This window comes from Podarcis tiliguerta (assembly GCF_965153285.1).
Source record: "Podarcis tiliguerta genome assembly, chromosome: 7".
Lineage (NCBI taxonomy): Eukaryota > Metazoa > Chordata > Lepidosauria > Squamata > Lacertidae > Podarcis > Podarcis tiliguerta.
Genome location: NC_139540.1, coordinates 47532128 through 47555390, shown reverse-complemented (window position 1 = coordinate 47555390; position 23263 = coordinate 47532128). Strand labels below are relative to the sequence as shown.

The 23263-nt window shown below is 38.7% G+C and overlaps 1 protein-coding gene across 11 annotated transcripts in view; it reads right to left on the bottom strand.

The window, feature by feature from the left end:
- MTCL1 (microtubule crosslinking factor 1) overlaps positions 1-23263 on the bottom strand; it is a 93549-nt gene that overhangs the window by 13363 nt on the left and 56923 nt on the right. For 4 of the 11 annotated variants that reach the window (XM_083450006.1, XM_083449997.1, XM_083450000.1 and 1 more), the window contains 7 exons: positions 21454-22779; positions 20354-20509; positions 10115-10237; positions 8455-8685; positions 6917-7099; positions 2948-3115; positions 1147-1395 (listed from right to left, as the gene is read on the bottom strand). In XM_083450006.1, the coding sequence (XP_083306132.1) occupies positions 1147-1395; positions 2948-3115; positions 6917-7099; positions 8455-8685; positions 10115-10237; positions 20354-20509; positions 21454-22779 (2436 nt within the window). The remainder of the gene's footprint in view (positions 1-1146; positions 1396-2947; positions 3116-6916; positions 7100-8454; positions 8686-10114; positions 10238-20353; positions 20510-21453; positions 22780-23263) is intronic. The other 7 variants (XM_083450001.1, XM_083450002.1, XM_083449999.1 and 4 more) reach the window with 3 other exon arrangements.

Below are 23263 nucleotides of genomic sequence, written 5' to 3'. Positions count from 1 at the left end.
GCTTCATAAATCTGGGGATGTTTTGCTTTCCTACATTATGGTTAAAGTAAACAGAAAGAAAAATGGTCAGTGATTATGGTGAATACATATTGATTATGCCACAATCCTCTATTTCTGTTTTTAGATGCTTCAGATTATTTGCCTTCTTGTTTTATGTATATATCACTGTGATGTCTCCAAACATGCAGAGTGCCATGCAAAATACCAGAGATAAGTTAATTGCTTCCACAGAAAGTACCATCTAGCTAACTGCTAAGAAGCTATATTGATCCAAAGATGTACAAATTTCTGAAAGTTTCCTAGGTTAAAGAGGAGTGCTGCCATCTAGGAATTAACATTATAAAAATGAATCTAAACGCAAGAACGTTTATAAATTATTTGGTTTGTGAATAGTCATTTCCTCTTCCTCAGTGAACTGAAAGTTTGCCTTATTGAAGCTGGGAGATACAATGTACAGGGTTTTTTCCCCAGTTGGTAGCCTGTCATGAAACAGCTACGCTGATACAGTTACTAAAGAGGTGACTATCTGTCTTGTGAGATTTTCTGTTCTAACAGCTCACAGTAGAATTCAGCTTTTATATGATTAAGTGGTATCCAAAAGATCAACCTGAGATAGTTCATTTGGACTATAAGTAAGGTTCAATGAGACGTAGAGTTTTCAGAGACAGCCTTGCAATTGGTTAGAGGGTTGTGGCTCACACATCACAACTACTCACACTAGGAAATCATTCTTGTGAGAGGAAACCACAGAATTAAAAATGAGAAGTAGACTACAATGTGCAGATCTTGATTTTTTAAGAAGGAAAAGGAATATAATTTTGTGTTCTGAGAACAAGAAAGCTTTGCATTCTAAAGGTCAGAGTGACTCTGCCTTTGTGGGAGAAGTGAAATGACAGGAAATAGCCTTTAACCTTTAACTAATTTCCTATACACTAGTGAGGCTTCTAAAATTAGTTTTGGAAGCATTCTTCCTTAGGTCCCTTGGGCTTCTGTAATTATCTGTTATGAGAACCAATGAAACAAAGAGTGTTCACCCTGTTTGTGCTGTTTTTTGTTTTGTATACAAAGAAAGCCGTATAGTTCCTTTTTAATTTTTGTAATATAGTTGTGCAGACACATTCCATCATGACCTGACATCCGAATTACCTGCTCTAGCCTTCTCAGCAGTTCCTTCTTTTGCCTCTCCCACTCCTGCCGGTCCTTGCTGAGCTGCTCCAAAAGCTCTACCTTTTCTTTATTCCAGTTCTTCTCACTGTGCTGGATTTGCCACTGCAAGTCCATAACTAATCGGTGACTGTCAGCCAGGAGCTTCTTGTGCTCCTCCCTCTCTCTCTTGAAAGCTGCTTTTGCTTCAAGACCAGTCTCACTCTGTGCTTTTTCGCTCTTCCCTTCCAGCTATAAATGAAACAAAGGTTGTTAGTGTCAACATCTCTTTTGATGGCAGATGTAAAGGCTGGGCTTTGCTACCCAGTTGACAAGGGGATTCTTACAAACATGCCTTAACATTCTGAAGCACAGCTTTGCTCTAAAAGAGGCAACGATAGTACAATAGTCATACAAGGACTCCATACTTGCCTAATTGCTAGATTAAGGCTGCAAATCCAATTAGACATGTCACCAAAATTTGTAATTCTTTGGCTCTGAATACAACCTCAGCACCTCATTATATTTGTCTTCAATCTAAGGCAAGTATTACAATCCACAGCTTTTCTCGCAGTTCAAGCTATTATCTGAGCTGGAGGATAGCTGTATTATGAATCAGAGTAAGCCTGTGAAGGGAGTGGGGGTGTTCTCCTATTTCTGTATCCAATGCCCTGTTCCTTGCAAAGATGCCATATTGAAATCACAGATATGCAGCTCTTCCCAAGCCCTATAAATACATCCTGGGAGCTTCCTTGTTCATTACCAATAATTAGGATTACATTCAGCTAAAATATCTTCCAATTGAACCAAGCAGTTTCAAAGAAGTGATCTGTCTGTATCTATGCAACAAAGCTGTGAAGCAGTCATCTCTGTCTGCTGTTCTAGGCATGTGTCATGAATAGCTTGATGGAGATCTTACACAGTCTCCCTATTCTTGGTGTCTATGGTGAAGAACTTGTGCAGGGAAAGAATGAAGAATCCCCATTCACTGGCAATCACCAGTTGCAGACACAACTGCATTTCTACCTAAGCTGCAAGATTACTATTCATGCCCCCCCCCCACTTAATTTATCATTCATTACATCCAGTAGCTTTCTGACTTTTATCCTCACTGAAATTAGGTAATGCTACCAAATGAATTTTTTTTAGGACTCTTGTCATTTTTGCTCTCACCACCTGTGCCTGATGTAAAATAATAGCATCAAATAATACATTTGTTATGGCTTAGAACATGCCTGCCACAAACCATCTGCTCTAATTTGCAATACTTTACTGAATAAATGCAATAAAGCACAATTAATAAATTACTCAAACATAAAATTTTTACATTAAATTAAAAATCAAAACCACTTACAACAGGGAGACACAAAACCACACTTTCTAGGACTTAATAAGATTCTACAATTTAATAAGATTAAATAAAAGCAAAATGTTAATACTGTCTACTCCCATTAAATAGCTATTCCAAACAGCATCACATCAGGGAAACCATCTAGAGAATGAGGCACTAGTTATTTGAGTAAGTGCACCTGAATCCATCCTACAATTTGATTAAACAATAATAAGAGCTGGTGGTTCACTCAAAGTTGTTGTTTCAGACATATTTGCAGCTACCTTATTTGTGTTAGACAGCTGGTCCATCTAGCTCAGTGGTCTACACCCACTGGCAGCAGGTCTCCAGGATTTGAAAATATGGCCTTTCCCTGCCCTACCTGCAAATGCCAAATATTGGACCTAGGGCCTTCTGCATGCAGAGCAGATCTTGTGCTGCTGAGCTACTGCCCTTCCCCAATGGGAACTGTACCTGCTCCAGCTGACACTTCAGTTTAGTCCATTCCACTTCCCAAGCAGCTTTGTCAGTGGCATACTGCTGCTGGAGGCCATGACGTTCTCGTTCATCATCCCGGAGCTCAGATCGGAAGTCATCCAACAGTATTTTTAGGGCATGTAGAAGCCTGCGGTTTTCTCGTGCCTGCAGAAGTAAAAGCTATTTGTAATTTTAATACATTAAACTGTATTTTCAAACATCTCAGGATAAATAAGGGGTGGTTGGTTTTTTGTTGTTCTTGTTTTCTACGTTCTTGTCAAGGTGATTAGCTGCATGAAAAACACCCCGAATGCTAGCTTCCTACCAAAGAAATAGGAGGAAAAAAGCCTCAGAAGCCTGGCTTGTCTATAGTGCGATTTCCTGGTTTATAAAATAAACAAAACGATTCAGCCCACAACTTTGAGATACCAAGTCAAAGATGTCCATAATATCAAACTCGGCTGCATCCAAAGTGTATTGGTGCCTGGCACATCCAGAGTGGGAACCCACACCCTTATTACTATGTTTTCAAAACCTTTTCATCTCATCTTCTCTGGAATGCCTAACCCAGTGATTGCAAATCCAGCACCTAAAATGAGAAATTACCCTGCTGTACTGTTTAAGTGTTTTCATTTGCCCCTCACTGACCACCCCTCTGACTTGCCCCTCACTGACCACTGACCATGTAGATGCCCATGTCAGTGTGAGAAGGAGAGGCGTACTTGGATAGAGAGAGTGTGTTCATGGGGAGAAATGTTTATATGAAGTGTGTGTGTGTGTAAAATCAATACTGTGATCTCCACTATCAGGACCTGCAAGATGTAGCTGACTTGAGGTTATCTGGGGCCGGGGGGAGCAGCAATGACTCTAAAGCCTCTAATTTTGTATTATGTCACCACCACTGCCCGCCATGGCAGTCATGTTGTGTTATGGCAAGTCTCCACGACAGTCATTTTGTGATTGAGGCCCACGGCACTCTCTCAAAATTCAAAATATGCCTGCTGGTTCAAACAGGTTGCTGACCCCTGGATTAAAGGAAGCCTGCACCATAGCTCAGAAGAGAGATGAAAAGAAAGCATAGAAGGATGCTGCTTAACTCCTATGCCTGTGAAAAAATGTTATGGAAGAAAGTACATTTCTATGAAAAGCCATGAAATAGAGTCTATCATTGTGTGTAACAGTACTATGATGACTGAGAGACAATTCTCAGTGTGATCAAAAATCCAGGTTCCTAGTTCAAAAGTCAAATAGGACCCTTGTTTTTCTTCTCTCATGAAGCGGGGCTATTACTAGATCTTGCCTCTACAGAGTCACAGAATGATAGAATTGTAGAGTTAGAAGGGATCCTGAGGATTATTTGGCCCAACCCCCTGCAATGCAGGAATATGCTGCTGTCCCATGTGGGGATTGAAGCTTGTATTGATCAACACCATGCTCTAAACAACTGAGCTATCCAGTAGTCACTGCAAGAATACATTCCTCTGAAGGTAAGGACAACTCTGAGGAAAAACAAGGATATGTGCCCTGGTGCTTTGCACTGCGGTGACGCCCTACAAGATAGGCAGAGTGAAAATACACCAAGGCTAGCATCCATGGACACGGGTGGCACTGTGGGTTAAACCACAGAGCCTAGGACTTGCTGATCAGAAGATCGGTGGTTCAAATCCCCGCGACGGGATGAGCTCCCGTTGCTCAGTCCCTGCTCCCTTGGCCAGTAAAGCGAGATGAGCGCCACAACCCCAGAATCAGCCACGACTGGACCTAATGGACAGGGGTCCCTTTACCTTTACCTAGCATCCATGTTTACGTTTTTCTACTTTTCTTGTTTACCCTTTCCATACACAATGAAACATTCAGCACTGTAGCGGTATGTGAATGAATAAAAAGCAAAAGTTCACATGGAAGCCAGGACTACCCTGCACTGTGCAGGACTATATAGCTTGATGTTTCTTCTGCTTATTAATTTGCACCAATAGGGGTGGTGGTAGGTTCTTCCTGAGGTCAAATGATATGGCTTATTTCAAGTCCTGATGAGTCAAAACTTAATGTGTCTGGGCAACCACTCTTGCTCCCCCATCCCTCCCTTCTCTCAGATTGATTCTAAAGAAAATGCCCTTTGTGGGCCAGAAGAAGAGAAGCTTCTGCAGATGTTGAAAGTGTCAGACAGCCTATAAAAAACAATACATGGGCTACTCTAGAGTGGCAGTTACATCCTTTCTTGTTTTTGACCTACTTTCACAGAAATATATACTGTAGTCTATTTGTTCAGGAATGCTATTCTGTGTCTTAATAGTCACTGGATTACTACTGTCAGGACATCCTTTCTATAGGCAGAGGTTCTAGAGACAATGAGTCAGGGAAGTATTGCCCAATTTTATTTCCATAATTAAAAATTGCATTAAAGGACCCCTGACCATTAGGTCCAGTTGTGACCAACTCTGGGGTTCCTGCACTCATCTCGCTTTATTGGCCCGAGGGAGCCGGCGTACAGCTTCCAGTCATGTGGCCAGCATGACTAAGCCGCTTCTGGCGAACCAGAGCAGCGCACGGAAACGCCGTTTACCTTCCCGCCGGAGCAGTACCTATTTATCTACTTGCACTTTGATGTGCTTTCAAACTGCTAGGTTGGCAGGAGCAGGGACCGAGCAACGGGAGCTCACCCCGTCGTGGGGATTCAAACCGCCGACCTTCTGATTGGCAAGTCCTAGGCTCTGTGGTTTAATGCAGTGCATTCGGAGTAAATAAAGCAACAGCCGCCAATTTTACTAAAAATAATGTTACACCTAAAGCAGTCCGAGAATGGGGAATGGTGACTACTCATTAGGATGCCTGAGAAGGCCTTTTTCATTACAGCCACAAAATTGCAGACCATCTCCCACAAGAAATCCACCAGTTCTGAAAGTATGATCTTTTTATTTTTAACTTTTTTCCAAATTAGCATTTGGTTGCTAAATATATCAGTGCTGTAATTGCTGCTTGTCACTGCTGTTTAAAATAGTTATTTGATTGTCATTATTGTTTGTTTGTTTTTATTTGAGTGCTTTATTGAATTGTATTAGTGTCATTGTATTGATAGTATTTTATTTTTTTTACTGCCTTTGGAATATCTTATTAAACAGTGAGTTACTTCCCCTCTAAATACATAATTCTGACTCGTATATTCATCCTGAAATAGAGCCTTTTCAAAGACTTTATATCAAAGAGCACTGGATAAGCAGCCAATGATTCTTAAAGGCTCTGCATTGCACCCCAAGTCACTGCTGCTATTTTGGAAACCACACTGCTGATTTAATGTATCTATTGGTATTTCCTGAGGCCCAAATGCTGCATATGAATCTAGGTCAAGCTCAAAATAGGTAAACCTCTCAATCCACTTGGGGTGGGGGAGAAGATATTAACATTAAGTAGCTTGTTTTAAAAGCACCCATTGCAGTAAAAGGGTTTTCTTGCACCATATCTATCTTTCATTAAATAAATTAAAGCATATGTCTCCTTTAATTATTTATATGAAATAAAAAGCCCCACACACAAATGGTTAGATGGTACATTGCTATGATGCTTAGGTGGTGAGCCTGTAGATATTGCAAACCATCAGACAAATATATATGTTTCTGAGCAATAAGCCATGATAGGAAATGGAATATTTCATTTAAAGTATCAGTCAGAAAGGCACCAGCAATCATATCATTCCTTTTTATCCTGATTAATATAAACATAATAAGTGAAACACATTAACATCACTATGTAATTAGGATCACTGGCATGCTGTGATTAAATGTGTTTTACATATTGCAGAACATGAGGGATTATAACCAACCAAGTTCTACTCAGAGCAAACCCATTGAAATTAATGAACCTAAGTGAGCAGTGTCCATTAACCTGAGTGGGTCTACACTGAGTATGGTTAATGTTGAATACAATCCAAGGAAAGTAAGTATCAGACACAGTAAGCACCTGCCTTGGTACCTGCTTTTGATGCTGCAACAATTCTGCAGTCTGCAGTGGTGGTCCATGGTCCATTATCTCCACGGTGGAATGTTGGGAGTAGTCTGCCAGTCCAAACACTTCCTCCTCTTCCTCTTCGTCCCGTTCATCATGCTTTTGTTCAGACTGAAAGCTGAATTCTGGCAGGGACTCAAGGTGTTCCAACTAAAATAGCAAGTGAATAAAATCAAAGATAACCTTGCTGTCTGAATGTTTGGATCCAGAAGTTCCGAACAAGCATGTGTTACACTGCATGTGCAGGGTTTCCTCATCCCCTTCCATGACTTTATTCCATAAGGAATTATTCATTCCTTAGAAGATAAAGTTGGGATGGGAAGAAGGCTTTGTGCACACATAGCTTTGGTTCAAGCTGTAAATGTGCAATGGCAAATGTATACTTCAGATTCAAGGAAGAAGATCATTACCTATTTTAAACATGCCATTTGTTTAATTTTAATAATATTAAACAGTGTCTAAAACCTTGAAGAGATTTTGCTTTGGCATGGTAATATTAAGTGCAGACTAACACCATTATGGCCAATATGCATACAATAGGCATTATAAATCATCATTATTAGTGATATGGCCACTACAATAGTGATGGAAATTTTATAGCATATATGGAAGCTTAAAAAATGTAAAATTCCACAGCTCAAACCCTTGTCTCATTCAAAAGGTAACATATTCTTCTCACTTTTGGTAATGTAGATATCTAGTTTAATACAAAGCCAACAAATGTGAACAAACATAGCAGACATGATAAACATGTTAGCTACGTGCGAGACTGAATGATTTGGATTCAAAGGGTAATTTCCCCCTCCTGAGGTGGTTTAGTAGAGTAGTCTCAAAGAGCAATATGCTTTTCTCTTCCTTCCTATTTTCTATAATGCATTATTTAGGAGCTGCATAAGAAAACAGTCCACTCATGATAGAGCCAAATATTTTGAGGGTGGAAAACAGAATGAATGACAACCACTTCTACTTCCTCACAAAATGCTGTTTTAGGGCTCTTCTGTTAGTTTTCAAACAAAGCGTATTTTCATTATTCAGAGCACGTTTTACCTAAAATGCACAATATTGCTATGACCTCCAAACTGATCTGAAACTATTAATAGACTGATTATTGTAAATCTTTTCAGTTCAGTGCCAGGTTCTTGGGACCCTGGGTGTTGGGTGAGGAAGAACGGCCTATAAGGCTATTGATTTGCTTCACAGATTTGTGTCAGACAGGATTGATGTGGAGATAAGTAACAGGTAATTGAGAATAGCTGTACAGCTAGGCCCACACTGCATATCTCTTTCAAAAAAACAACAACCAGAGACAGGTAGCTTCAGATTCCACTTCAGCATTTTTCTGCTCTATAATCAATGTGACACTGATTCCAATACTACAGTTCAGGATGCTCTGACACCTGAACTTGAAGCAAGGTTATCTCTTAAAATCTATTTTGTTCCTAGCAGAACTATCCACATCACTTTTCCTGGTAGTTTCACTCCATTAAATGACACGGGACACTTACCTTAAGAACATCCTCTCCTTGCTCCTCCAATTTCCTGCCTTGTCGCCACTGTTTCAGCAACCCTTTCAGTTTGGCATAGAGGAGAAAGGTGTTCTGCTTGAAATGCCTGAGTTCTTGATGCATCAGGTTTTTCTCCTGACTCCAGGTCTTCTCTTCCAATTTGTTCTGCAAAGTTAAGCTTTGCACCTCCAAGTCTTTCCTCCGTAGGCTCTGCAGATGGTCCTCTTCCAGCTTTGAACAGAACAACCATGCACAACATCAACAGGATATCGCCCTTGAGGGTTCATTCTTGTGTGTGTTTTTAAAATCTGGGCAAGATAAACCAAGGTTGCTCATTCTAATTATCATCAGCTAACTGTGTTTGGCAGCGGATCTGATTTTTGAGGAACCTGAAGAACACAGGCTGTAGCCTTAATTTAATTAAGCGTATGTGAATAATCTACTGAGGAAATACACAGCTCATTTACCTTAACAAGCTGCATCAGACTTGTGCAGCATAAACATTTTTATGCTCTATGTTCTCTTCATTTCAATATGCTCACCATATGACGCTGACCCTGCTACTGCTGTATGTGAATTGCCTTTGCTAAATTTATTTTTGACTAGTCATTATAAGACACCCAGAACTCCAATAATTATAGCTCCTTCCTCTCCCTTTCTCCTTTCTGAAATATTACTTTCTCTGACTTAAGGAGAGAGAGCTACTTGCCTTCCAGGACCAATGCTGCTAAAACAATAAGGGAATCATCATTGGAAGCAGAAGAAATCCTATTGAGGGAGAATATGGCTACTATTGTATGCTATCTGCATATATCCAAATCTGCATATATCCTGGGAAGACCCAGGCTATTTAACCAACAAATAAAGAAATAAAACAGTCCACAATCTCAGAGTTGCCATAGTTTTAGAATATTTATGCTTCAGTAGGAAAGCATACTTGCCACGCAGTCACGTCTACCACTTTCACATCTGTTTTATCTCTGCCAAATATTACCAATGAAACAATGAAAAGAACAAAAGAAAACTATTTTGTGGTAAGTTTCTGTTTGGAAAAAAAAGTTATTTAAGTCCTATCCTGACTTCTGATCCTGAAAGATTTACTTTTAACATATATTGATTGAAATAATCATGTACATTTTAGTTGGCTGTAAGCAAGGGGGGGAAATGTAACAGAGGCCAAATCTCCATGTCAATTGATTTAGACCCGATAACGAAGCAGATAAATTTAATGCACAAAAATAGTTCTAGAACATACCCTACAAAAAACAATAGTACTGTTTTCAGAGGCCATTCCTTTCATTAGATTCCTGGGCTATGTGAGTTTTACAACATTTTCAAGAGGTAGAATTGGGCTATAGAGAGTAGGAAAACTGCAGAACCTTACAGCATACGATATCTATGGATCTAGAAATATCCTTGTAACTTTGAGATTTATCATCTTGGCAATATGACTGAAAGCCAGAATTATAGTTCCTGTTAACACCAATTAATTTTCTCTTAATTGTATTTCCACAAGTCTGCCAATCCATAACAAAACTATACATGAAACAGTACTGAAACAGATTTAAGCAACTTCTAAATTCTTACCACAAACTAAGGAGTTTCTGATAGTCAGAAAAACAGACAAAGGTCTCTTCCAACAACCACATTATGCATTTACCTGAATTATCTTTTCTGTAAATGTTTCTTGCTCCTCTTGGCGAAGTTTCACCTCTTGCTCAAGTTGAGCCTGAAGCTCCTGAATCGATATATTCTGTACAGGTAAAACATGGCAGTTCCTGAGCTGATCAGCAGGACAAAGGAGTAAGGTTCTAACAGGTGTGACAGAACTACAGGACAGACATCACTGAGACACACAACTACACAGTGAAAAGACACTTCAAATATGCATTGTGTTCATATTCAGTGAGATCTAATTCCAAATGAATGAAAAATCTGCACACAGATTCCATTGCTGGATCAGGAACTGCACATGTAGACCTGTGCCCTGTGTCCATATTAGGCTACACATTAAGACAGAGGGCTTTCAGGCCTTTTCTCATTTGCACTGTCGATAATACCATGCACATCTCAGACTGTGTACATGTTGTGAAAAACTGGATCAGAGACTAGGTATCTACTAGTCTGTGTGTCACTTGAAGGTTATGGAGGTCATCAAAAAGTTACTTATGTTCTTAGGGGCTCTATTTTATTTGATAGTAAAATGTCCAATTGATAAAAAAACAAGATTATCCCTACATCTAGATTTTAATTTGCAGAATTTCAAATAGCCAAATTTGAATTTGCAGAACTTCAAATAGCCAAATTTCTCTGTGTCATCAATCACAGCCCAACATCACGTTCAAGCAACAAAGGTAAAAGTATAATTAAATTTAAAATGTTGAATCAAGTATATATTTAAAGGATCCTGGCAGCCTTGGGCAAAATCTGTTCTCAGCCTGGATCCTTGGCTGCTTCAGATGTGTCAATAATTGGGCAGGAGGAGATACAGAAAATGCAACCCCCTCCACATTTCTTGTTTTCCTGCATTTCTTTGTTGCTTGGGCAGACTGATTGTTGTATTCTGATTTTGGAAAATGCCAAAGGGGAAAAAGCTACATACAGCCAACTTGTAAAAATAATAATAATCAGATGATACTAGTGGGCCATACCCAGGGCAGCTCTACTGGTGCAAACGACTTCTGTGCATGTAACAGAACTTCTGCCTCCTCTCCTGTCCCCTCTAGGCCATTGCGTGCCCTCAAAACTGGCTTTGGAGGGCGGGAGACCCTCTGTAGCAGATTTTGAGGGGGGGGGGAGGAAAGGAAAAAGAAGTTTCACTGTGCCAGTGGAATCCTGTGGGGCACAAGGACTTAAGATTGAAGAAATATTCCAAAAAACAAATATCAGAGATCTCTTAAACTCATGTTAAAGCTAGATTATTGTATTTTTGAGACAGCTGAATATGGTTTGAAAGTAGGATGTCTGCTAGTGGTGTGTACACTCATTCTACATTGGCTTTGGTCTACAGGTTTTATATCCTTTGACTGTACAGGTGATGAGGACAAACACGTATGCACAACTGTGAGAAGTGAAACTACTTTTAAATCTCTTTAAAAGTATTGCCTATCTCCAGCTGAAGATCTGACTTAAGCATGCTAACATGGAGGCAAGCTCCACTGAAAACAATGTCTTGCTTCCACAGGATGTATCAAAAATCTAGAAAGCACAAGTTAATCTACATGAATAAAGGAGCATGCTATACTCACAACACATGAACATTGCTCACCAAAAGTAACTGAAGTACATAAAGCTATGCTAGGGCAACATGTTATGACTATGATGGAAATAACATAAGGTGCTTCCCTGTGCAAATGACTCCTATCATGAGAGTTCCATGTCAGCAAAATGTAAAAGTTTCAAGTAATGAGGCTAATCTGTGAACTGCTTATGCATAAGTTTATTGCATTTTAAATGAACTGTTGTTAGCTTCCTTGAATACAGCTTTAATAGGCACAAAGTACATGACTAAAATCTTTTAATTAGTAATTCCCGTCTCTAAAGACTTCTAGAGAGCCTGTTCCTCAAGCACCCTTTAAGCAGAAGGGGAAACATGCATACCAGTCTCCCAGTCTAATAAATAAACAATGAAGAGCTAGTTAATTAATTAATTAATTAATTAAAGTATTTTGCTGAATTTATATTGTTCTGCTCATTTGGAATGGGTTTTGCGTATTTTATAATTGTAATGATTTTATTTGTTTTATAATTGCATTTTCTGTTGTAGTAACCTGCCCTATAACTTTATAGTGAAAGGCAGTTTCACTATAAAACAAATAGAAGATTTTTAAATCTTCTAAATAAATATAGAACACATTATTAGATATTAGCAACAATAATTGGGGGAAACAATACTTCTACTGGCATGTCTCAGCATCAGTGAGTCTAATATTTGTGGTGTTTGCAGTGTTATTGTATACACAACATGAATAAAATCTATACTTCCATGGGTAGAGTTTCATTTAGAGAATGTTGGACTGGAAGAGAGTGTGAGTCACAGTAGGTGTGAGGTGGGAAATGATGGCTGAGAATGGCAGGTGAAGAGTTGGGATAGTTCTGTAGGGACAGAGAGGAGAGGGAATGAGATGGCAATAAAAATGAAAGTATAAAGACCTAGGATAACTGTAATGGTATGTTAGTTTAGGCTATTAGCACCATTAATATTACTTGTTCCAGATTATTATGTTTCCCAGTTAAATATATGTTTACATTTTAATTATCTGTGTTCTGACCTGGGTGGATACTAAGGTTAGTATATCTCACCCCATATTGTATTGTGTGGATGTATTCACGTAAATGGGAGAGGGCCTTCTGAGTGGCTGCTCTCAGACTTTGGAGCTCCCTTCCTGGAGAGTTTAGATTTGCTCCCTCCTTGTTGTCCTTTCACGGGCAGGTGAAGACTTTCTAAGCCACTTGACTCCAGACTTAACATTAACAGCTGAGTGATTGACCCCCTAACCATCAGAGGACAGAGTCTTCTAAGGGATTCCGGGAATTTCACACCAATATAAGGTATGTTTCCTGATTTGTCATGAAAGACGAATGTTGAAACAATGATACATTCTTATAACTCTATTCACCCTTATTATTCCCTTTCTCTCTTTTGACTAATTATATATTTGATGCAGGTGAGGCGACATTCATCATTATGACCTAGTTACATCATAGGGAAAAGGGTGGGGTGGGGTGGGGAGAGTCACAGAACCAGAAAAATAAACTCATACAATGCAGACTATTGGATAGTAGAGTCTACCACAGCACTGTTTAACACAATGCAAATGCAGAACAACACAACTCACAGGCATCCCAATCCAGGGAAATGGCTGTTACGTTTACTGGAATCAATATTTTTACATCTCCCACCACATCCACAGCACCAATTGATTATTGGGAAGATATGAGCGGGTAGTAGGGGGGTAAGAAAATAGGAAAAACCTGACCTGAATCTGGCCACACTACACTACTGCCTGCTCTCAATCCACCTAACAACATACCAGCACAGCAAGAGGTTTCTACTCTCGTCCCAATCAACCAAATGGGAAGGCTGTTGCACTTATAGTTCCTAGATTAGGTTCTAATGCATTGAGCACTATAGATTCATTTTAGAAAACTCAACATTAATTTACAAATATTTCTTTTTACATTTGTTGTTCAATTTCAAAGCTTGCTTACTTAAAAAAAAGTCCTCCCACCTCCTAAATCCATAACAAACTTAAGACAGTCCTTTAACTAGGACAGTTAACTAGGAAGAGGGATTGGTTTCCATGTTTTCACTGATGAAAAGTCTTTTCCCAATGCTTTCTGATTATAGAATAACAAGAAAACTGGTATGTTTCTTACTCTCCAAAAGCTATAGCATTTTGTAAGTTTGCGGCACAGTGAAAATCAAAAGATATCTAAATAAAATCAAGAGAGAGACACATAAGAAACCGGTGGAGGGTCACTTGTACTCACAAATTAATGTACATTCAAATAATGATGAGTGTTGCCATTTTGGGTTTGGGGGGATGGCATCTGTTTTTAGCCCATGTGCAACTATTTTAAGAATTGTATTTCACTGATTCAATTTCAAACATGCATCAAATAATAAAAAAGAAAAGCGAAGAAAGTACTGGGGGAAAGAAAAAGAGATGAGCAGTTCCAATCCACATTTGCAAATATAAATAAGTAAACATATTATGCTTTCACTGACATTGTACTGCATACCATGCTCTTATTTTATATTAATGTGATATAGTTTTAGCCTTTAAAAAGTATCAAAATGAATTAAAATGTGCATTTTAAGATAAAGCATGTTCAGAAATGCACAAAATGCATATCTGAGTATAAATTTTCACACATACTTTTAAAAATAAAAAACACAATATGAAAACAGGGCAGAGCATACTTAAGAGCAATCACATCTGAAATTGATACGAATTTATCTTACCATTCAATATTACTTCATAAGTCCAAGTATTATACATAAATTATATTTCATTTAGTTAAAAATAAAGTCCAGATTCTAGCTCTAATTTAGAACATTCCACTTTACGAAATATAATAATGTAAGTTATTTGGTGCCAACAAGTCTATACCTGAAACTTTTGCTAAAATAATGACCGGGGATGTTGAGCAATATTATGCACCATTTTCTGAATGTGTTGAGAGTTTGAGTATCAAAAATGGTTTTATAATGGGTATTTCAAGACTATTATTTTGTCAGCTTCATGCACACTCTGGCACATATGTAAAGTATTTGTTCTTGCTGTTAGGGTTTTTACTAATGATTGCATAAATGTTTCAAGCTTATCTTGAAAGTGAATTTACAAGATCCACATGCAACCATTTAATTGGTGAAAACATACAAATACATACACACACAGTCTAACACACGAAAGGAATGTCTACACAGATTAGCTGATGGTTGTGCAACAATGAAAAGGCTATGGAATGTCTAATGAAATATGCCATTGGAAATAAAGCATATATTCATATAGTACATTCTATGAAAGTTGAAACCATAAAAGAGGGAAATTCAAAAATTTTAGGTTTCAACTCAGTCCAATGTGATCTTTTATACAGAGAATTCCCTGCAGATACAAAATGAAAGTTAACAAAACAACAACTCTGATTTACAGATACTTTGTGTTCTAGACTGTTACTTACAATACAAGCATATTAAATAACAAAACAATATATTCATCCATTTTGACTAAATGTCTTTACTGTTTCTTATTTAGATAAAAGGCATTTGTGCTTTTCTTTGCTACCACTAAGGTAGGGCAAGGGAAAGGAGTTTCTCATTTCACTATACTTTTCTTATGCTTGGTTCACAACATGCTACATGAATCTAATGTGTGAAGGCCAACCATTAAGCTTCAACAAAATTCATCCTTGCCCTGTCTAAGCTGCACCTGAGAGACAGAAATTGAAAGCACTTGTATAATGATGAAAGGTGGAACCATGAAATTCAAGATATTCCCCTTGGTCACAATTCTATCAGATATTTATTGGCAAGACCATAAGAAGAAACAGGATACTAAATTTAAGTATTATAGTTTTGAACAGGAGGATGTCTGTGAAAATCTCACACAACAGTACAGCAAAACTTTTACTCCATTTCTTATTTTAGAAAACTAAGGCTCAAACTGGATGCCATGAGTAGATTTGTGATATTCTTCTCTGCAGTTTTATTTTTTATTTTTAGAAACCCAAAGCTGGGACAGGCTCTATCTAAGCAAAAGATGGACATGAGTAAAAAGGCTGCTTAACTCTGACTTCTCTGGTCCCTTTTTCTAAAGCTAAAAACCACAACCTGCCCAATTTGCTTCCTGTGCAGTGTGAGGACATTTCTGTTTGAGAAAATTCCATCCCAAGGCACACAAACAGAATCAAGTAGCCCTGTTCTTTGGTTCTGTGATATTTTTCTTCTTGTTGCCATTTCACAAAATTGTTTATGTGAAACTCCCTTCAGTTTCAAAAGTAATTTGTCATGCAGAATGGCAGAGGGCTTGTTTAGGAATTCCAAACATATTAGGGCTTGTGGAACAAGCAACATGCTTGCTCCACATTAATGAACAATGTTATAATAATACTGAGTTCTGTCCCATAAATTAAAGCATTTTCTGAGACAGCAGGTTCACAATTCAAAAGACACAAAGAAAGAGGAAAAAGCAAGGCGGTGAAAGGACAATTTATGAAGTGGGATGACTGGCTATGGATCCAAAAGTGGTTCCTGTGTTCATATTTGGTCTCCGGAGATGGGAAGTATTAAGTGAAGAAATTCAGAACAGTTGGACCTGCACTTCGTTCAGAGTTAGCATTTGACTAGATTAAGGACTATCACCTTGGCATATAAAATTTACTACTTATCTTTGTCACATTTCTAACAGTTTGAATTTATATTCCATGAGTTGTATCCCAAGTTGTTAAAGGCCTTTCTTGTTTACAAATGGGCTGGTTTACACCTTGTACTAGAGCACTGGGGGGGGGGGGGTGAACCGCCAGATCACGGACCATTCCCCAACCTCACCCACCTGCCCCATACCTAATATATGACACCAGGTATGGGGCAGATAAAGCTGCAGCTTCAAAGGAATAATCAGGATCCTTAAAATACACTCCCAATTGTTGTTTGGAAGCAAGGGTTGCTGTTAGTGCCAATCAGCTGGCATAAAGCCCTGCTGGAGTTGACAGGACTATGGAGTTCCCTGCCCAAAGTGGGGATTGCTGTGATTGGCAACTAGTTTATCAGCACTTGCTGGAAATGCCTCCTTTGCCCGTGTAGCTTGAAATCAAGCCACATGGGCAAGAAACATGTTTCCTAGGGAAACACTTGACCTTTGACGTAGGGTACCTGACAGGTGGGTAGACCCACTCACCTGTCAAAGTGGCCTGTGAGCCACTCTGGGGGTGGGGAGTTGGGACCTGGCCTGCCAGCTGAGCCCCATTACCCTACTCCTGCACTAGAGTGTTGTAAATGAAACCCAAATGTAATCTTCTGCAAGGAAAAAGATGAGAACTATTACAGAATCCACATCATACAGCACAGTGTATATAAATGCAATAAAGAAGAACTCGTACTCTAGCACTTGCCCAAGGTTTTGTAAATCAGTGCTACTAGCTATTTCCCTTCTGCTTATAGTTCCTTGGAGCCAATAGTTTGTTCCTCTTAAAGATTTAGAAATATAGTTCTCTCTCGCACAACAGCAGGGCTCTATTCTATCTGTGAATAATGAGTTGAAATGTTTCAGTAGGCGTCTGTCTCCTCCCCTGTGCTGAACTAGTTGAATGACTAGCTTTAATGAAGAAAACAAGAAGTCTGCTCTTAAGACTTTTTTTTTTAAAAAAAGACAAGTTTCTTTCAAAGCATATACTTAACCCAAGAGTTTACCTACTAATAATACTGTGTGCTAATAACTACTGGTGCAGTACAAATAATGGCAGCAATTTAAAGTAACTTAAGACTATAGGGTGGTTCCAAATTAAAGACAATAGACTTACATTGTCTGTCATCTAACAATTAATCTACCACAACACTATGTATAAAATAATCTGCAGTGGGAAAACAGACCTAGAAATTTTTTGGGGGGGGCTTCTTTTTTAATTTTTTTATCTTCCATCTATTTTTATTTTATTTGCAAAAAGAAATATGTATCATCAATATTAAGAAAAAATAGCAGCAAATCAATAATTTAATTATACTCAAAAAGCAAGTATAAACCAAACTGAGGTTCACTTCCGCCTATCCATTATTTATAGGCCCTATCCAACAAGACAAAAAATCTACAGATTTCCTAAGTGGCCAATGCGAAGACATTTATTCCCAGAGCAAAGCAGCTAAAAAGTTCCCTTTTGCCATTTTGATCTGGAAAAGCATCAATGGCACATCTACTCGGGGAAGATAACAAAATAGTGCTATCTTCAACATCATTCTTTAACAGTTTACTTCCTATTTTATATCTTCAATGTATATAATTTTGCTCAGTTAAAATATATTTTGTATCAACTGATTGGCAAATTACTGTGAACTGGGATATCTTCTATATCCCTGCCAATGAAGGAGAAGAAGTAGGATTAATGAATCTAGACTAAAAGAACTCATGGGTCTGTTCTCATAGTCACAAATGCAGATTGGAATAACTGATCCACCATTCAGGGAAAGTTCTGAAGGAGCACTTAATGCAGATTAGTTAAACTTTAACATCTTGAAGCCACTCTTTTTCAGAGTCTTCTGTTAATCCACATCTTTTATTCTTGTCAAATGCTTGTGGACTATTTTCCCCACAGTCACAAATGACAATCACCATTCCATGCTTTAAAAACACTTTATATGGCTAGTAAAACTCCAGTGCTTTCCCTTCTGACTGAATAAACAATGGGCTTCGTCAACTATTTAAGTGTTAATGCCCTCATAGCTTATTGCCCATAGTTATGAACCAAACTATGTTAACACAAAATCTAAAATCAACACTCAAAAATAATTTCACCACATGCAAATAACCTTGGTTTCCCTGTTTTATAATGGCAAAAAATTTGGCAAATTAATGCTCTTCCTGGGATCGCTAAATTTAATGTCAGTCTGCTATTATAGTACAATATAAAGTTTGATCAGTTGTTGACGTGGCCTTAAGTTTGACAAAACATAGAACTGATTGCAAAAAAACCCAACTGTTCGATAGGGATATCAAAATTTGGAGCTGGAGTTACTGGGTCTTCAAGACTCTTATCTCAGGCAAACAGGTGTGTTTTGTACGCTTTTGATCCATGGATTAAAGTACAGGTTTTATTACCTGTAAAGGACTACCCTGTAACAAAAAATCTTATGTCATCTTGCAATATTGTGTCATATAAATATCTGAAATAAATGGCTAACATTTACTTCATATTCTTATTCTTTGGGATATTTTTTTTAAAAATACACTGACCAAATTTATTTATAATATCTAATGTCTCTATGCCCATCTGCATGTTTGCTCATCCATTAAAGAAGGAATCTGGTACAGAGCTGGCAAGTCTGGGCCCTAAACAGACTGTAAAATAATATGTCTGTTCAACACAGGCCATTAGAACAAACTATTTAGCATAATACCAACATGCTTCCAAACTCTGTTTATTTATCATTGCCCTCCTTCATTTCCCTAATTTTGATTATGCCTATTTATTATGTGCCTGGCTGAACCACAACAAAAGTTAATACATGTTGTGCACAAACATACATGCAAATTGAGGCTTGCTGCATTGTTCTCTCCTCTACATTTCAAATCTGCCTCCCCACCTGCCAATCTAGGCAATACATCTGACAGACTTGCTGGACTGTGAATCAAATACTGATTTAATTGTCTTATCTTGCTACTTCCTCCATGCAATCAGCCTTTTGTAATTTTAAAATGCTGCATGTAAATTTAAGGAATCAAATATACATTCATACCCTCTTTAAACGGTTTAAAACATTTTAAAACTGCTTTTGGAAGAAGGTGAAGAGAATTGGGTTAGTGGCATCACTGCTTTTCAGCCAGTAAGGACTGGGAACAGTTTCCTGTCAACTCAATCCAGGATGAAAGTCATACAACTAAACAAAATGTAGTGACTGTTATTCTACAGAGACCACCACTCAACATCTGTACATACCCACGATTAAGAATTCAAATTTGGCTGGTTCCAGGACACAGCCAGATGGACTATGATGGAAACTAATGCTTTTGGAACCATTAGCAGTGACAGCTCACAATGTATCATCTATGGATAAATATACAAGTCATCATACTTATGATGCTTATGTATGCAAGCTGATTGTTGTTCTAGAGAATGAAAGTGGTTGATGTATACAACAAGAAATAGTTCTATATGTTTAGAGAGATGTTCTTCACAGAATAAAAAAAAAAGGAAGCACTTCTGTGTGGGGGATTTTGGAGCATGTCCATGTCCATAAAATCACAAATATTTATATGCTATCAAGCATGGAAAAAATTACACGGGCTTTCTGAAAGTTTTGTTGGTGAGAAATACAAGTAACTTGTATTGCACTGCAACCTTGTAGTGACTATTGCTTGATATAGTGTTGAGATATATAATTTAACTTCCAATGATTTTTCAAAGCCATCAAAGTGAACAACACAACAACCACCCACATTTCACACATGGCATTCTAGCTGTTTCTTTCCAGGTCAGTTACAGGTATATCAGGGGTGGATCACAGAAGTCTAAGGGTGCAGAGGTTTTAAGCAAACATTGTGGGTTTGTTGTGGCTGGTTTTAGCTCAAATTCAAGTCATAATAGCCCATATGAATTATTTCCCACCACTTTGCCTTAGCTTCTGTGACAAACATGTATTGATCCCTTTGAAGGCAGCAGGAGCTTTTTAATAGGCTGTGCTAACCTCTAGACTGAAACAACCCTTGTTTCCTGGCCTGTAGAGTTTAAATTCTCCATCAGCTCTGCAGTGTGGTTCGGTGGTGCCTCGTTGATGATGACTCTCTCTCTCGTCTCCATGGTCTTGGCTGCGCTGCCACTCCATCTGATCCCTCAGTTTGGACTGTTAGGTGCATGGGTGGGGTTGATAACACAAAAAAACAAAGGACAGGAGGAAATAAAAGAAACAAAAATGGGTAAGGTAGACGACTGAAAAAACTACAAGACAAAGAAAAGCATGAACAGAAAAACCAACTTAAATGCAGTGGCATAAGAAAGTGAAGAGAACAGAACTAAAATGAGGATGAGCAAAATAATGGGCTGAAATATCTGAAAAGCAAAAAAGAGAAAGAGAGGGGAAAGAATGCACACTGGTTATGAGGCGCATGCAATGAGGATGCATGAGTCAAACCAACAGCAAGCATACAAGTTATGGAGGATATGGGGATACAAGGCTCTTCCATCCTTACTTGTGCTGTGCAGAAAAGCCATATCCAGTGTGGCAGCTGTGGCAGTATAGACATGAGCCCAGGGGAAACGGGTTACGAAAGGCAGTCCTTCGCTGGCTACAGTGCTTCTTTGCTCACCCCTCGGTTATGTGAGAGAGCTGCAAGCAGGCTTTGCAAGAATATCTTATTTTATTTTGGATTTTTATGTTTAGCAAGACCTTTTGAGAACACATTTCATTTAAGGAATCAGAATAATAGGAGGGGGAAAGGTAATTTACACATTCATTAGCAAAGCTGCTAATGGCTTATGAAAAGAAAATGTATTGTGATGGTGCCTCTCAGTAACTTTTTTTAAAAGTTTGACATCAGAACAAAATGGCCATGAATGTAGCAGATCAAGGACGGAGGAAATGAAAAGATTCAGATGCCTTTAGCTTCTGTTAGCTTTTTTTGCCATGAGGAACAGCCTCTGTAGCAAAGTAGAAGATAAAAACCTAAAAAAAAGTTTTATCATTTATACTTCAAAATCATAACAAAGCAGCCATGTGTAAAAATAGCACCAGTGCAGCAGGAAAGAATTAAAAAAAAAAGTGAGGTGACAAACAAGAAGTCCACCTACCTGAAAATCTGAAATTAGCTCCTTTCCCTGGTTACCAATGGGTGAGTCTCGGGATAAAGATGTCATTGTGGAGAGAAAACTAGAGGATTCTGTAAGGTGAGGGAGAGGGGAAAGGTCTTCCATTTGGTCTTTGAGGCCTTCCCCAATACTGTCAACCTTCTCTAGGAAAGTTTGCAGTTCTTTCTGGAAATTTTTCATTCTTGAATTAATATTATCCAAAAGTTCCGGCTCATTCTTACTCTCCAGTTTTCCTTCATCTTTTTCCAGACCTTGCTCAGAGGAAGTACTGCTGGTTATGTGCACTTTTGATTCATATATTAAACTATCTGTGTCAATGATGAGACGGTCAACAGCTCTTTCGAGCCTTTCAGCTTCACGCCTGATGCTGATCAAAGACTCTGTATCCTCTTTGGCCCTTGTTAGTTCAGTGGAGCAAAGATCACTAACTTCTGATGGCTTCCCACTCCCAAAACCCGATGTCTTTTCATATACATCTTCTGAGTCACTTTCGCCCCCAATGGGTCCCTCTCTCTTTGGTTGAGGTAGATGGCCCTCTTCGTTGTCACACTCTTTCTTCCCTGCATCACTCTCAGCATCACTGTCCCTAGGGCTTGAAGTCCTCAGGCCTAGATGTGAGGCAAGATCATAGCGCTGTACATTGGATATCAATACACGATTCTCATACTGGAGTTTCATCACTTTCCCACTCAGTTCATTGATTTGAATTCGAGCAGATTTCAACTCTTCTTGTAAGGATCCACTGCACTTGGAAGCATTTTCATCAAGCCAGCCAGACTCTTGTCCAGGCTCAAATTTGAATTTATTTAATTCATTTGTTAACTGCTTATTATGATCTTCAATTTCAGAGATCGATCTCCTCAGCAGTTCTGCCTCTTCTTCTACAAACTGCAAATGACGGCGAAGCTCTGCTGCTGACTCCAGAGAGTCACCATAAGGTGAGGTAGGAATGCTTGAAACATGGTCCTGGCTTAAACATGCTCTCTCATACTGGCATCTCATATCCTCCATCTCAGCCTTAATACCTCTGTTTTCTACCTCCAGCTCCACTAATTTTCTCCCCAGAATGTTAGCTTCCTCTTCTACTAGTTTCAGACGAAGCTTCAGTTCAGCCTCTCTTGTGCTGGGTGGTCCTCCAGCTTCCCCAATAGGGAGTGGACTTTCCACATCTCCATAGATAGACTTGTACTTTTGAAGTTCTTGTTCCAGTTCATCTTTCTCCCTGCCTAGTTTGGCCATCTTCTTACGCATCAATGCTGTTTCTTCTTTGGCAAACTGAAGCTGGCACTTTAAATCAGCGCTGTCTTCCTGCCAAGAAAAATATCCCAAAAATGAAGAGAGAAAGAGGAAATTGTTTAAAATACAAACACAATGGCTGTAACTCCATAAAGCAGGTATAGGGAAGATGTGTGTTGTAGCTCAACATCCTTCTCTCTCTCTCTCTCTCTCTCTCTCTCTCTCTCTCACACACACACACACACACACACACATTCAATGAATGAATTAAGTGTGGAAAAATTGCCACCTTATAGATTCTCAGAAAAATAACAGCTACAAATACAAATGTTTCAGAGATTGCACATGTTTTCAGCTACTACAAAATGAACAAATTATTAGTTTCTAAGTTTAGAAGCCCTTCCACAAAAAATTATGCATGCCACCCCAAAGAAGGCCCAAAGTTTGCAAGCAACAGTGTAATTCTGTACACACTTTTTCTGTGAGCTGCATAACCCTCACTATGTGAGGCTTTAATCCGTCATGCACACTGAAGTGTACATGGCTATCTTCCAGT